The sequence below is a fragment of the Trachypithecus francoisi genome, unplaced genomic scaffold (genome assembly GCF_009764315.1).
Source record: "Trachypithecus francoisi isolate TF-2019V2 unplaced genomic scaffold, Tfra_2.0 Lachesis_group10, whole genome shotgun sequence".
Taxonomy (NCBI): domain Eukaryota; kingdom Metazoa; phylum Chordata; class Mammalia; order Primates; family Cercopithecidae; genus Trachypithecus; species Trachypithecus francoisi.
Window position 1 is genome coordinate 67,185,086 of NW_022681455.1, and position 16,719 is coordinate 67,201,804.

The 16,719-nt window shown below is 38.0% G+C and overlaps 1 protein-coding gene across 1 annotated transcript in view; it reads left to right on the forward strand.

Moving 5' to 3' along the window:
• COL19A1 (collagen type XIX alpha 1 chain) overlaps positions 1-16,719 on the forward strand; it is a 330,132-nt gene that overhangs the window by 250,124 nt on the left and 63,289 nt on the right. Inside the window, exons 19-27 of the mRNA XM_033217563.1 lie at positions 6,781-6,843; positions 10,505-10,540; positions 11,445-11,480; positions 11,575-11,628; positions 12,326-12,379; positions 13,768-13,821; positions 14,487-14,576; positions 16,231-16,275; positions 16,383-16,460. Of these exons, the coding sequence (XP_033073454.1) occupies positions 6,781-6,843; positions 10,505-10,540; positions 11,445-11,480; positions 11,575-11,628; positions 12,326-12,379; positions 13,768-13,821; positions 14,487-14,576; positions 16,231-16,275; positions 16,383-16,460 (510 nt within the window). The remainder of the gene's footprint in view (positions 1-6,780; positions 6,844-10,504; positions 10,541-11,444; positions 11,481-11,574; positions 11,629-12,325; positions 12,380-13,767; positions 13,822-14,486; positions 14,577-16,230; positions 16,276-16,382; positions 16,461-16,719) is intronic.

Genomic DNA, 16,719 nt, shown 5'->3' on the forward strand with positions numbered 1-16,719 from the left:
TCTGAGGGAATGTGACCTGTGAGTGCTAGCTATCTTCATTCATTCACCTGTAAAAATTATCTAGATTGAGGGCAGGGGATTTTGACATGAATCCAAGAAAATATGACTTCTGTGTCTTATAAATCAGTGCAACCAATCCATTCAAAAAGTCGTACACTCATCATCAGAAGTTACTACTAAAAGTCTCGCCAGAAACTAGGAGCTTCTTACAGATTGATGATTGAAAATGAAATTTTCTGCTAAATAAATAAATAATAAATAAAACCTTGACATTCTGAAAAAAGACATCCACAAATTGATTACACAGCAATGATAAGTCATTTGTGTGAGTTAGATTTTATTGCTAGTACATTAGCATTATTTCCTGTAACCTAATAGCTAACAGAAACCATACGCCACCATAACAAACGCATTACATTTTAAGCAATGACTTCTGGACATATGCAGGCTAAGGAGAAAAAAAAAAGGAAAAGAAAGCCACAAAGCTTGTCACATAGGACAGCTGAGCAAAGAAGAGAGTTGTGACTTTTAAAGTATTTAAATGATGATTCATTTCTTGAAACAAAACAGCTGGCTTCTGTTTTGCTGTGTTCATTAGGAAACATATGTTACTTAGACATTCTTAAGACCTCACTGATGAGAAATTTGATTCTGTAAAACAGGTGTATTTCAAACTCTAAGGACCTTTTCTGTTGCTCAAAATCTTTTCTAATTGCTTCAGAATCCTAAGTAGAATTAGGAAAAGCCAGTGGCATAACTGTTCCCTCCTCTCACTCAAATAAATAACATAGAAGAGTCTACAGGGAACTTGATGCCGTACATGATATAAAGAGACACATAAAAAAAACTTTTAAAAAGCATGATTAACAGGAAATTGCCAATAAATAATGCATAAAATAAACAAAAATTACAGGTGGTGGCTCGCACCTGTAATCCCAGCACTTTGGGAGTCCAAGGCGGGAAGAACGTTTGAGCCAAGAATTTAGACAGCCTGGGCAATATAGTGATACCCCATCCCTACAAAAATTAAAAATATTAGCTGGGCATGCTGGTAAATACCTGTGGTCCCAGCTTCCCAGGGAGGCTGAGGCAAGAGGATCACTTGGAGCCAGGAGATAGAGGCTGCAGTGAGCCATATCGCACCACTGCACTCCAGCCTGAGCAACAGAGCAAGACCTTGTCTCAAAACAACCAACCAAACACAAACATAAGCATAGCAGTTGCTGGAAGGGTGAAATCAACTCTACCTATGCAAGTCTACTTACTGTCTCTTCTGAATCAATACATTAGTTTTAAAAAATTATAATGTAATTTAATGTGATGTAAGTCACCACAGTGATCATTTAGAGCTCCATCAAGCTGTTCTCACAGATCTCTGCTTGCACCTGTGGTGAACCCCAGTGCTTCTGAATCCTGGCTGCACATTGGAATCACATGGAAAGCTTTGACAAAATACCCACACTCGGGCTCCATCCACAGTGACTCCGATTTGGAGTAGGGGTTGTAGCTCTATTTAAAAGTGTTTCAGATGACTCTAATATACAACCAGGGCTAAGAACCACTGAGTAATAGGAAGAGCATGAGCTTTGAGACAAAAAGTTGATTGTGGCATTAACAGCTGGGTCACCTTGGGAAGGTCACTTCATTTCTCTAAGTATCCATTTCCTCACTCACACCATGGGCATAACTGTATCTACACAAAGATTTGATAGAAGGATTAAAATTAAATAATAGGAAGTTACTCAAAAGCACAATAACTAAAACATATATAAAGCCCTCACTGAAGATTTGTTCTTTTCTATTCACCCACCTCAATCTTTCCTTCCTCTCATGAGGTCTCATTTAGCACTTTTGAGGATTAATTGTTATTCTCATTCTTAGCACTTGGTCTTGCTCATCTTTGTATCTCCACCATAATTTTGACAAAGAAGGGACTCAATTTGTGCTGTAGAATAAAATATTTAACCAGTAGAATAATTAAACACATAAGTGATTCATCATTCCTTTATAATATGCTACTTCTCAATGCACTGACCAGCAAAATAGAATTACTAAAAGAGTCAACCCTTTGGAACCCGACGCTACAATGAGCACCAGAACAAGCACAAACAGCACTGGAATATACACACCAATCACCCCTGGTTTAGCAGCCACAACCTGTATCAAGAACACTACGATACAGGGAGAACCACGACTTGCAGTAAATGGCCATGGAGACTGTCCCCATGACCAGTCTACCAGTGTGGAAATGATGGATGATCCCTGCTCTGTGGCTTGACTGGGACTGACAGGATATGGAGAAGAGATAATGTATTTGCAAGTTACTTGAGGAGAACTACTGCTTTATAGAGACAGTAGAACAAAATATCAGGATATCTAAGCATTCCTGAGAAAATAGCAGGTGTCTTGTCGAGGAAGACTGTCGGGGAAAAGGTGGAGTCGCTATAGCACCAAGCTTTTCAAATAGCATCAAAAGTGTCAAACTGAATGAGTCTTTCCTGATGCAAAGTAAATTCATCACTTATGTTTCAACTCATCTCTACAGTGATAAATCATTGAACATTCAATTTAAATAAAAAATACAAACCCATATGTGTCTAAGGTTCAGGTGGAAAATGCTTTTTTTGCAGAATTTTATGAAGAAAGAGGTCTCTAAGATTTCCTTCCAGCCCAATGTCATCCAATGACTATGTGGAAAGACGAGCCACAACCCCTTTTTTGTCCTTCCTCTATATTTCCCAGGAGACCTATGTACATTGGTTCACCTGTATAGCAGCTATGAATATAATTACTCTTATTTCACCATGTACATTCTCCTCCCCTTCCCTTTTGATATTGGCGGATTTGATTTTTACAAGCAATTTCTAGACCCCTTCTCAGCTTTCTACTTTTATTTTATTAGGCAAGTGTAACTAGTAGGCATATTTTTCCTTCACACCTATGCAATGGAGATTGTAGCACCTACCAGATGGGTAAAATGAACTTCACTCTGTACTCCCTAATGCCTATACAAGGCTAATTGTTTATTTTCTCTATAAAACCAACAACAATTGGTCCCTAAATGTATCCACCAACTTCTCCCTCTCCTTATCTTGAATATGATTTACTATGTCTAAGAAAAAAAATGGCTTATCTTATAATGTGGTAAGAATAAGACTGATGATACACAGGATGTTTAGATACTATCATAGAAAAAAACAATACTTATGTACCTTCCTCTGAATTAGGAAAAAGCCTGTATCCAGCACACTAAACTTTAAATTTTATGGATACTGCTTCAAAAGGCTTATTGAATATTTAAATTAAGAATGTGAGCGAATTTAGATAAAAAATAAGTTATGTATATATAGGTGGTATGTGGACATAGCAAATATTATGCAGTTGGGATGTGGATGACTGAACTTTGGGAAACACTGCTCTAGAATATTTGTACTGACAGGTCTGCAAATTGGCTTCTTATCCATTTGGTTCCTTGGCTCTCCAACAGGGCCTTACTATTACTAACTGAAAGCTTAATGGTATAAAAAATTAATACTGAGGTGAGTCATAAAAACAAACACTTCTTTCCTAGTATCAACTCTCACAGCACAAAATACCTCTATGACCAAATATGTGAATGTTTCGCACACAGCAAGCAAGCAATCGGTTCTGCAACAGACACCAGCTGGTTGTCTTCTAATTCCATTCAATTCTAATGCGATTTACCTGGTGGTAGCAACAGAGCCCACAGATTGAGGGCTCAATCCCACAAGACTGCCTTCTACTTCATATGCCAACCGAAAGTCCCATGTTGTTTTTTCTGTGCTTTTGACCAAATGGCTATAAATCGGGGTCCTCATGACCCCATCCTTGGCTTTGACTGATCTGCTGGAATGGCTCACAGAATTCAGGGAGATATTTACTTATGCTTACCAGTTTATTATAAAGGATGTTACGAAGGTTACGCATAAGGCAAGGTATGTGGGAACGGGTGCCAAGCTTCCATGCCCTCCCTGGTCATGCCACCCTCTGGGAACCTCTACAACTTCAGCTCTACAGAAGCTCTCTGAACCCAGTCCTTGTGGTTTTTATGGAAGCTTCATTATGTAGGTGTGATTGATTAAATCATGTCATTGGTGACCAAGTTAACCTTCAGTCTCTTGCCCCTCCTCAGAGGTTGGAGGTGAGGCTGAAAAGACTCTAATCAAGCCTTGGTCCTTCTGGTGACCAGCCCAATCCCAAAGCTACCTAGGGGCTGCCAGCTACCAGTCAACTCATTAACATACGAAAAGACACTTATTGCTTTGGGGATTCCAAGGATTTTATGAGTTGTATGCCAGGAAACTGGGACGAAGACCAAATATGTATTTTACAATATTGTTATCAAGCAGATGGGCTCACTGCCCAGTGTGCACCGAAGCCAATAACTATGGCACCAGCTTTTCAGAAAACAAAGATTTTATTGCAAAACCAGCCAGCAAAGAGACAGGAGTCAGGCTCAAAGTTGCCTCCTGGATTTGGGGATTGGGGCAAATTTTAAGGGATCAGAGGGCAAGAGACAGGATCTAGGAATGTTAGTTTGGCAGGGTCTGATTGGACAGCTTCAAATTTGACCATTTATGGTAAGGTATGTTGAGGCAGATTTTTGCCCTGGATATTCCAGGCCAGTGGACCCCCTTGCTTCTGAAAGAGTTCATGTTCTGGTCATGTCCCGGTCTTCTTGATTCCACCCAAGGGGAGGAATTGTTGGTCCCAGCTGTTGTTACAAGTCAAAGCTTTTTCTGTTATGCGTGCCTAGGCTGCATGACTTGGAGTTTTGGGCTCTGTTATACCTTATAGGTACCTCGACATTTTATTATTAGCAGAGTAGGCCCTGTTTGGCTGGTTCCACAGTTACAGTATCGCATGAGGTTTTAAAATTTTAATAAAATTAAGATTAAATTTAACAAAACATATCCCATAAATCTAAAAGACTAATTAATACAAACATGATCTTGTCTATCCGTTACAGAAAATCACAAGATATGGATTAGGATACACATATAAAAATAAGCCAAAGATTTTAGGGCTGTAGTAAATTTGTACTTGAAGCACTTTTGGGTAGACTGAGGCTTCAAAATGAACAGTTAGGCACATCCACACAGGGGTCAGGATTAGAGATGTTCACTGCAGCCTTATTTATAATAGAGACAAGCTGATTACAACTCAAGCACCCATCAGTAGGGCTGAGATAAACCCTGGTTTATTAACATGTTAGAATGCTACTCAGCTGTTACAGTGAATGAATGAGATCATATGTATCAATAGAGATGGATATTAAAAACAATGTTGAGTGGAAAAAACAAGTCGTAGTATGTTCTATATGAGATAAAGCTATTTATGGAATTTGTTTCAAATATCCAAAATAATGTTTATGATTCCACATATGCAGTAAAAGTACAATAATATAAACTGAAAATATAATATAATTATATTTAGTAATATAAATACTAAATTCTTGAGAGTGGTTCCCTCTGGGTGGAAATAGGAAATATAGGGGATTTCTTCTTTGTAAATTTTTAAATTTCTTTCATTTCGGGTACCTGGTACATGAAGGCTTAGTGTATTCTACTTTATGCTTTCTGTATTTATTCTTTTTTTTTTTTTGAGACGGAGTCTGGCTCTGTCGCCCAGGCTGGAGTGCAGTGGCCGGATCTCAGCTCACTGCAAGCTCTGCCTCCCGGGTTTACGCCATTCTCCTGCCTCAGCCTCCCGAGTAGCTGGGACTACAGGCGCCCGCCACCTTGCCCGGCTAGTTTTTTGTATTTTTTTTAGTAGAAACGGGGTTTCACTGGGTTAGCCAGGATGGTCTCGATCTGCTGACCTCGTGATCCGCCCGTCTTGGCCTCCCAAAGTGCTGGGATTACAGGCTTGAGCCACCGCGCCCAGCCTTTATTCTTTTGAAGTAAAAAAATAGGCCAGGTAGGCAAAAATGGTATATGCTCAGAAATGTAATGGTGAACATTATTTTGCAAAAATGCTCGTGAGGTTGGGGGATAAAAAAGTAGCCTTACATATCTTCTAGAGACTATGTTTAATTTTAGAACTGTGTAGGTATTCAGAGATCTTGGTAAACACTAAAAGGATGCACAATGCTGAGACTCCTCTGAAGTCTCATCAGTGATATAACTCCTTTCTTTAAGTATTACTTCTCAAATTACATTTTCCAAAAACACTCTGTATATGTCACATACAAATCTCTCTTCAAGGTTTTTGACCAGAACCTCCTAGACATTTCTAAGCTACTGCCGTCACCACATCTACAAGAATGCCTTATTTGCCCACAGCCAATCATCTAAGCAGCATTATAAACCCTGGAAACAGCTGAGAGACTCATGTTGCTTCATATGACTACTGACTCTGCTCACCTAAACAAAAAGTGCCTGAAATAAAATGAGTCTAGATTATTGTGCCAGTTAAACAGTCTGAGGTCTTTGAGATCACACACACAAAAATTGGTTTTGGCACACCAGAACAAAATTATAATTATTCTCCTCTAGATATTCTTTCCTGGAAAAATAATTAACTTTGTTTCAAATTACATTTAAGTATCATAATAAAATGTATGGATTTCTAAAAGACATAAAGCCATTGTGAAGTACTGACAAACACATTATCATAAAAATAGTCTAAGTAGATTCAGAACTTTGCATTGTCTGTTGGATGCTATATAGTTAGGAGAGCAAGCAATCATTCTGTTCTGAGTCACAATAGTGCTTCTGTAACCATCTGCAAAATCTCTCTTCTGCTTTGTCTTGAAAGGGTGAAACTGGACTACCAGGATTTCCAGGGTCTGTTGGGCCTAAAGGACAAAAAGGAGAACCTGTAAGTATTTTAGCTTTGAGAACAGAGGAAGAATATCTAAAAAACTGGATTAAAAATATTTTTCCAAATCAGCCCCAATTCCACGTACCTTGGTTGATCCTATCATGGGAAACAACCAATCAGATTTTCAAGCGAGTATTAGCTATGCTATGCACTAAGTCTTTCACGTGTATTTACTCACTTAATCCACAAAAAGGTTCCATAAGGTCGTCTATTATCACCTGCATACTTCAAATGATGAAAGTAAGGCATAAAGAGGTTAAGTAACTTTGCCCAAAGTCACACAGTACTAAGCATTGGAGCTGTGAATCACACCTAGGTGAGCTGATTCTAGAACCTAAAGTTTAAAATCACAATGCTCATCTGGTATAACTAAACACTGCAGCTAAAATAATAAAATCAATGTATCAAAAGACTAGTACAAATTGATCTGAAAGAAATTGGAAACACATCTTTCTGCTCAAACAACTGTTCTCAGTGTACCTTCTGAAGTTATTTTTCTTTCTTGATTTTTGTAAGATCAAAGTGGCTTCCCAACCACTTTTCAGTATTATTGTGGCCAATTTCTTTCAAAATGTAGTTCTTTTTGTGGGGAAAAAGAGAAAAACCCTACAGTATCATTTATATTCAAATAGGACCACCTAAAGTGATAAGAGAAATCGTAGGTACAAAAAATGACTTGTTTTAATGCTCCTTTTAAAAAAGCAGTTTTCAAGAATCAGTGAGAATCAGGCTTATCAAATGTTTCATCTTTGTTTAAAAAAAAGTAATACATCTTATTAAACCACTCTATCCCTTTCTTTATGAGAGTGAATAAAGGATGTTGGTTTATCAGGGGATAAAACATGAAGAGGTCACTAAATTGCCTGCATGACAAACAGGAACATTATTTAAAGCATTCAGTGTTACAGAGTCAAATTTTCCCTGTGCTTCAACTTTAAAAAATTAACAATGACAGTAATTTTTGCAGCTTTAGAATCAGTCTGTGGCCTTGTAGCAGGACAAGCAGCAGACAAAACTCCTCAGACACTTAGTTAAAGAAGGAAGGGGTTTATTCGGCCAGGGGCATCGGCAACACTTCTGTCTCAAGAGCCGAGCTCCCCGAGTGAGCAATTCCTGTCCCTTTTAAGGGCTCACAACTCTAAGGGGGTGCATGTGAGAGGGTTGTGATTGATTGAGCAAGCAGGGGGTACGTGACTGGGGGCTGCATGCACCAGTAATTAGATCGGAACAAAACAGGATAGGGATTTTCACAGTGCATGCCTATACAATGTCTGTAATCTATAGATAACATAACCGATTAGGTCAGGGGTCGATCTTTAACTACCAGGCCCAGGGTGTGGCGCCGGGCTGTCTGACTGTGGATTTCATTTCTGCCTTTTAGTTTTTACTTCTTCTTTCTTTGGAGGCAGAAATTGGGCATAAGACAATATGAGGGGTGGTCTCCTCCCTTAGCCTATGTACCCCAGTTCTTCTACTTTCGGGAGTCGTACTTGCTCTTAGTATTCAGTTCAAGCCTTCTTACACAACTACAGGATTTGGCAGTCTTTAATGGGTTTCTCCAACTGAGTATTTCCAATAATGTCTGGAAAATCTCATGTCTCAGAAATCCAGGCTGGTGCATGCCCCTGGTACCTGCCAACTCTCTAGGTGCTCCACACTTGGAAGTTCCTCTTACCATCTCTTAACTGCTTCTCTAGGTCTCCACTATCTTCCCTCCAAACCTGAACATTGACACCCACCTTCTCTTAATTTCCACATGACACATAGAGGACCTTGCTATAAGATTTACAAAAATTTTACTGGAAAATTAAGGATTTTTAGAGCAGAAAGGAGAAACTTTCAGTGAGTTAGAACACTGCTTCTCAAACGTGAACGTGCACTTGAATCCCACTGATTCTAGGTCAGTAGGTTTGGAACAGGATCAGAGAGTTTGTGTTCTCATAAGCTCTCAGTAATGCTGGTGCTATTGTTCCATGGACCACACTTTAAGCAGCAAGAGTTGGAGGAGTTCATAGTTCCTAGGAGTGATAGGCCTTTTCCTCCTGCAGAGATTTCCTCTGGCTTTCTCTCCTACCACTAATGTTCAAGGGCAGTCCATGTACCTCATGGGGACTGCCTTTAGCCCTGTTTTCCTTAACTAGAGCTTCTTTTCCTCCTAACTCTTCTCCATACCAGGTCCCTATTCATCCCCTAATTATCTCACCACCCCATACATCTTTGCCGCATTTCCCTACCCCTACATTAAAACAACACAAATTTTACATTATTATGGAGAGCAGTTTAGCTCTTTATGGTCTCAACCTTTCTATTCCAGAACAGGATGTAGACTTTACTTTGCATAGTAATCAGAAGGCCCAAACAGAAGAGTAGTATTCATTCAAAGGTAAATTCTGAACCACTGATCCCAAATGGTAACTGAAATGGCAAATTTTCCCCCACCATAGGACATTCAGAATATGGTTTGATGTGTAACACATCAGAGCTAAAATATAGTTGAGATCACCTAGTTGAACCCCATGATTTTATAGATAAGGAAAGGGGGCCTCTAAAAGAGTAAGTGACTTGCCTCAAATAGTAGCCATTGGATCTAGGACTAAATATCAAGTATCTAGACAACGAGGCTCCCTGGTTTTTCTTTTTTCTTTTTATTTTATAACCAGTTACTTTAGTCAATGTGGCCACTAAACTTGACAGTGGCTGTAAATAAGCAATGACATGAGCAGTGTCATGTACGCAAAAACAAGCAGGGAAATAAGAATATAAATAAGGCCTTGATCTAATACATAGAAATTAACCACTATTAAGATATTTCATCACGTTGGGTAGATATGGATATATAGTTGTTCCTTGGTATCTGTGGGAGATTGGTTCCAGGGCTCTGAGGATACCAACATCTGAGGATGCTCAAGTCCCTAATATAAAATGACCTATTATTTGCATATCACCTATGTATTCTCCTGTATGCTTCAAATCATGTCCAGATTACTTGTAATACATAATACAATGTAAGTGCTATGTAAATAGTTGTTATACTATATTATTTTTAAAATTTATATAATTTTTATTGCTGTTTTATTTTTTATTGTTTTTCTTTTTCAAACATTTTTTATCCACAATTGCTTGAATCCATGGACACAGAACTTACAGATATGGTTAACCTCTTCAAGTCATTTTCATTAAAGTAAAAATGAAAACTAGAAAACTATTTTTTAAGTAATGATTTTATGTATTTAAGCACACAATTAACCAAATGGAAGAATTCAAATGAATGTCTTTCCATACAACATTTTTATCAATTTCTTGCTGTCACTCCCATTTCACATCCAATTGGATGTGTGTGTGTGATTGTTTTCTATGTGAACTAGGCAGTAGGAAGCTTTGGCCTTGGGCAGCATTCCGATTTGCCAGCCACTTGGGATTTTATAAATGATATTAGAATGATTAACTCATTATTCATTTGGGAATATAAAGGAGTTTTTAAATTAATTATCATATATTTCCTTTAAGCTGCAAAAGCAGACTGTGTGGCACTCTGGGTATTTTTAGAGGTCTGTTTGCAATGGGGATCTAAGTTTGGCCTGTAGGGTTTATCCACACCCCGGTTTGGAGAGTTTATTTCTAAGAGTGTTTAATTCTATCGTCTACCCCTTCTCCTTAGGGAGAGCCTTTTACAAAAGGAGAAAAAGGAGATAGAGTAAGTAGATATTTTATCACTGCCTTGGGTTTTCTACTTCATTGATTTTTTTCTCTCTGATTTTCTGGTATGTTTACTTTGGAGTCTAATAGATTTGATTAAATAAGGTCCGTGAGCATTTTACTTTTTCCTCTGTGATTTTTAACTCTTTTATTTTGATAAATAAGAAATTTTAAGCCTTGTTAAATGTTGTCATGCAAGGAGACTTCAACATTGGTATGAGTTTTCTAATACATTGTTTAACCAATTACTAATAGTGATTGGCCATGAATGTTATATAAGACATCCATGTAGGATATCACAAATATCAAATTAAAATAAAAGATACATTTTTTTCCAAAAATTCTGTTAATGGCACAAGTGGATTTATCAAATATATTAATAAGTCACAGAAAATGTAAAAAGCAAACTTGTTATAGCCAATGTTGTCCTCTTTTATATAACCTTAATTTTGTTGTGATTTTTTTCATTAAGCACATATAACTAATCATTAAGCACATATAACTAAAAGTAGAATCACCAACACATATTACTTTAAATTCTACTCTCCCTAATTCCTTCTCTGAAGTTTTAATTCTCTGGGACATGAGATTAGTTGGTGGCAAATTATAACTATGTCAGCTAAGTAGAGAATGCAGTGATTGCTAATGGGACATGATAATTACAGTGTCAAAAGTGGCATTGGGGGAAAAACTATTATAATGAAAAAATCAAGAAAGTATTGTTCATTAGTAGTAAGTATTTTCAATCATGTTTTAGAATGAACTCTCCTTGATTTCATTATGTCTTCCATAATTCCCCTTTTTATTGTATGTTAATTACTAGAAATTCAATTAAAGTATCAGAGATGTCCATTTCCATCTGAATTTAAGCATTACCCCTATAGTAATTATTTTATTTACAGGGAGAACCTGGGATAATAGGATCACAGGGAGTAAAGGTAATTTCCTGGCATTCTTCAATTTCATCTCCAACCTTAATTAGATTATAAAAATTAAAGCAACATTGATCTTTCCTTCCCCCTACGTGTTTAGGGTGAACCTGGAGATCCTGGTCCCCCTGGTTTAATAGGAAGCCCAGGACTAAAGGTATATAAGAAATAACAAAGATTTATTGGGAAATAATTTGGGAATTATAGCCATTCTCTGTAAAACAGGGTGCTTTGGTGTGCCACTCATTTTCTTCACAAATGCTCTTCAAGACTTATTCTGTTTCCATGGTGATTTTCCCCATCGGCTGCATTTATTACACACATGGTAACTATCTTCTGGTTCACAATAGGATTTCTAAACTCTTTTTCAGAGCATATTCACAATAGCATCCCTAAAGGCTTTAAGAGTAAACAATGTGAGCTAAATCTATGACCTTGAGCTATATTCTTAAAAGTAACAGAATTCAAGATTCAGTGTCTAAACCAAAATTTGCAACCTTGAGTTGCTTGAGTATCCCAAGTGGGATTCCACACCAGTGTCCCAAGAGAGCGCTTTTGGAAAGTGCAGGAGAAATTAATGTGGTGTACTCCCAGACAATGGGTAGGGCAAGTTACCTAACTTCAGTTATCACCTGCTGGAGAGAACACATAAATTAAATAAAAGCATCTGGAAACTATCCTGGTAAACCCAAAGCACATTTCAGTACTATACAGATAAAGTGGGAAAGTGGGATGGTGGAAAGTTGGTCTTCCTATACATGAAGATCACACTATGCTTTACAAATACTCAGGTACAATCTATCTTTTTTTTTTTTTCCTAGCAAAGCTAAAGCATATACCACCATTTATTTTAGGGTCAGCAGGGATCTGCAGGCTCCATGGGACCCAGAGGACCACCAGGAGATGTTGTATGTATGATGTCTTTGATATTTTTGAAATGAGATTGAGACTAGGACAATTTTTTTAAAAACATCAACATCTGTTCAAGTAACTGAGTTATCCCTCATTTCCCAAAGACATGGGTCATCTATGCCACTAAAACTGATTATACCAAATGTCAGGGGCTATTGAGAAGACTAGGCCCTTCATATATTCACGTGAGGTCCTTTTGAGTATCATTAGCCTAATAAATTGGTTTTTGGAGCTCAAGTTGATTAAATTGTCATTTTGGACATACTTGTCAGTGCTGTACCAGCAGTAGAGAGATTGGAAATGTCAATAGAAATAAAGAACACCAAAAGAGAAAGAAAACATTTTCAATATTCACAGTTTTTAGTTCAAGTCTCTATCTAAGGAAGACATTTCCAAAACTTCCATTGTTTTCTAGCAAAAGCCCTCCGAAAAAAAGCAAGTCTTTTAGCTAAAAGTATGTCTGAAGGAAGATCGACAGATTGCATTATAACCTAGCTTTAGTGGACTTAAAATACTCAATGCACCTTTCTATTCATTATCTGGATCAACTTTCTATTCCTTGGACAATCTTCCTAGCCTTCTGACAACCTGGGAGCTGCGAGCTCTCCATCAGTTCACACTTGAGCAAAATAAGATAAATCCTTGGCCATAACTCCTTGGAGACTGATCACTATCTGACCATGATTACAGTTCCCTCCAGGCAACTCTTAGAATCTTTCCTTTTTTCATGCCCTGAGAACAGACCCTTAACCTCACGTTCTATTCTCCATGCTCACCGCTTGAGCCTCTCCTGTCTATTGATCGGTGCACATGTTCTGCTTGGTACTTTGAACACCCAGTTTATAGAGCAAAGCTTTTGATAACTTCCCTATGCCAACTAATGGTCCACTGTAGATAAATCTAGTGGACAGATCTTATGAAAAGAGAGATAATCCTGGTGGCACAAGTGGAGCCACAATGCTCAAAAACTGAGATTAAGTGATAGTGGCCAGAGCTATAAAGAGAACAAAATCAAAAGAGAAAGAGCCACTGTTTCTAAAACATAGTAAAAACACATTTTTCTAGTTGCCCTAGAGTCCTTTAGAATCATTATGTGATGCTACCAACCACCATCCCTCTTCCATGGCAATAATATGGGTGAGACATTCGGTTCAATTCGACTTTAGTTTCTTTCCTATGGCATCCAGGTGGCTTCACTTGAACCAACAGACCACGTAGAATCACTAATATTTTTCCAGGTCTTAAAGGCCAAAATCAATCCAACTCCTTGTATTAATAGGCTGTATGTTAAAATTCTGTTCTCTCGACAAATATTCAGATATAGAGAAATGTTATTGTAAGAGATGTTCTCATTGGTCTTTCCTATTCACTCTGAGTTTTCTAGGGATTGCCAGGAGAACATGGTATCCCAGGAAAACAAGGCATTAAAGGAGAAAAGGTATAGTTTGCATTTTCCTCATTGTATATGTTAGGTAGATAGGAGGAAGAGACAGAGGGAGATGAAAGGACACCCCAGGGCTTCTGGGATTGTGCACGGGACAGACATTCACATTAACTACAATGTAAATGGTACCCCCTAGAGTTGTGCATTTGGCAGCCCTGGTTCTGGCACCGGAATGCCATGTGACAAAATGAACTGAGAGATGAAGATATCGGGAGTCTGAAAGTCAAGCTTAGTTACCAATTCTGATATAAACCTAAGAAGTCTCTTAATCTTGCAGGATCTGTTTCTTGATATCTACATGGAAACAGCATATTAACATTGAACTGTTATTGGGGAATAACTTAAAGAAAACATAAAGATCATCTATAGAACTTTATTAATAAATATGCCCTTTTGTGCATATATATATATATACACATACACACACACACATGCATATGTTTCGTGATGCTGCTAATATAACTAACTGCAAAATCTAAATGCACTGAACAGGCATGAATTAGGTACTCAATAAATATTATTGAGTGGGTGAGTGAGTGAGTGAGTGAATGAAGTTTGACTGGCTATGATGACAACTTAAAACGATGGAAACCACTACCTCCTCTCTTCCCACCACGAACCTGAGCATCAAAGTAAGAATCTTACTTTGTTTTCCACAGGGAGATCCAGGTGGGATCATAGGCCCTCCTGGGCTTCCAGGTCCCAAAGGTGAGGCTGGTCCTCCAGGGAAGAGCCTGCCAGGGGAACCGGTAAGTATTAGCCCTTTTGTTAATATATTTCTTGCAAGTTCATTAATTACTGCGTGTGGGTTCCTAGTTTCAGATCACAAGTATGGGAATAAGTTTAGGTCTGCAAAAAAAGGAAAAAAGACCTTAAAACAGAACTACCTTTTGACCTAGCAATCTCACTACGGGTTTCTTTTCCCAAAAGAAAATAAATAGTTCTACCAAAAAGACACATGCATTCGTGTGTTCATTGCAACTCTATTCATAATAGCAATGACATGGATTCAACCTAGATGCCCATCTACAGTGGACTAGATAAAGACAATGTGATATATATAACCATGGAATACTATGCAGCCATAAAAAGGACAAAATCATGTCCTTTGCAGCAACATGGATACAGCTAGAGGCCATTAGCCTAAGCAAATTAATGCAGGAACAAAAAAACCAAATACTGCATGTCCTCACTTATAAGTGGGAGCTAAACATTGGTTGCACACCAGCATAGCAGAGATGGGAGCAAGAGACGTGGAGGACTACTGATGGGGGAGAGTTGAAGGGAGGCAAGGTTGAAAAACTGTCAGGCGCTATGCTTACTTCCTTGGGTAGTGGGATCATTCATACAATAAACCTGAGCAATATGCAATGTACCCATGTACTAAACCTGTACATGTACCCCTGAACCTAAAATAAAAGTCAGGGGAAAAAAGAAATATTCATCTATTCATCTTATTCTTTTTTTTTTTTTTTTCTGAGACAGGGTCTTTAATCTGTCACCCAGGCTAGAGCAGAGTAGTACAATTATGGATCACTGCAGCCTCGACCTCCGCGGTTCAAGTGATCCTCCCACCCAGCCTCCTGAGTAGTGGTGACAACAGGCACACGCCACCACTCCTGGCTAATTTTTATATTTTTTGTATAGATGGGGCTTCACCGTGTTATCCATGCTGGTCATGAACTCCTGAGCTCCAGTGATCTGCCCACCTCGGCCTCCCAAAGTGCTGGGATTACAGGCATCTTATTCTTTAAATCAGAGATAAAACCTCTTAAATGTATGATAAGCAAAGGGCTTTCTTCTGAAGAAAATATACATGCATACAACATTTTGCATATGATTTTGGAAGATTCCTAGGTCCCCTGAATCCTACACATGGATTCTGTAGAGATCTATGAATCCCAGTCAGGTACACTGGTTTTAAACCATAAAACTTCCTAGGACAGTATTGTAAAACAGAAAAACTACCTGAATTTTCCCTTCCAGAGGTTTTGCAGGTATCACCATGGTTTGTCATTTGCAGAAAATGTCTTTGTGACCCAGACTCTTCCCAGGACATTGAAAACTGGACTGCTGGAAAATCTAAATAACCAATGTTTTTAAAATATGTTTTATGTGCCTTTGTTTCTCATCGCCTTTGAACTTACGTTATTAAATAATAATAATAGTTCTCAATATCAGGTGCCTCATTTTATAAATAAAAATCTTTTATATTTTAAAACAACTATACAAAATCTATAACCTATTGAAATGTGTACTCCCTGTTCCTTATTCTTTTATAGAAAAAGATTTATTCAAATAAGATGAAGAGTGATAAAACATTTTAGTTATAACTTCTAATGTGTTTATAACCTTTCTAGAAGAAGATACGTATTCAATGTATTCATCTTTTTTTTCTTTTAGGGATTAGATGGAAATCCTGGAGCACCTGGTCCACGTGGGCCAAAGGTATACAAATATTTAGTTAATTTTTAAGAAATTTATAATTAACAAAATATAGCAGAGAAGTTTATATCTCTTGAGGCTTGCACTAACAGAAGCCTTTCATTTCACAGGGTGAAAGAGGACTTCCAGGTGTTCACGGTTCCCCAGGGGACATAGGCCCACCAGGGGTAGGAATTCCTGGCAGAACAGTAAGTGAAATTCATTCAGTCCTTGTTGATTCCAATATTGTGAAACAAAATCCAGTGTCAGATTTTAACAAGGTGAAAAGAATAGAAAGGTCAGAGGAGGAAATGCAAATAAACACTATCCAGAGAGGATTGATGGGCACTGAGGTTGTATCACTTAAGCACAGAGATGGTACCCGCTGTTTGTTTATTAACTTACAGATGCTGGTCACACATACACTAATTTGGATTAGAAGCCGTCATTTAACCTATACCTCTAATC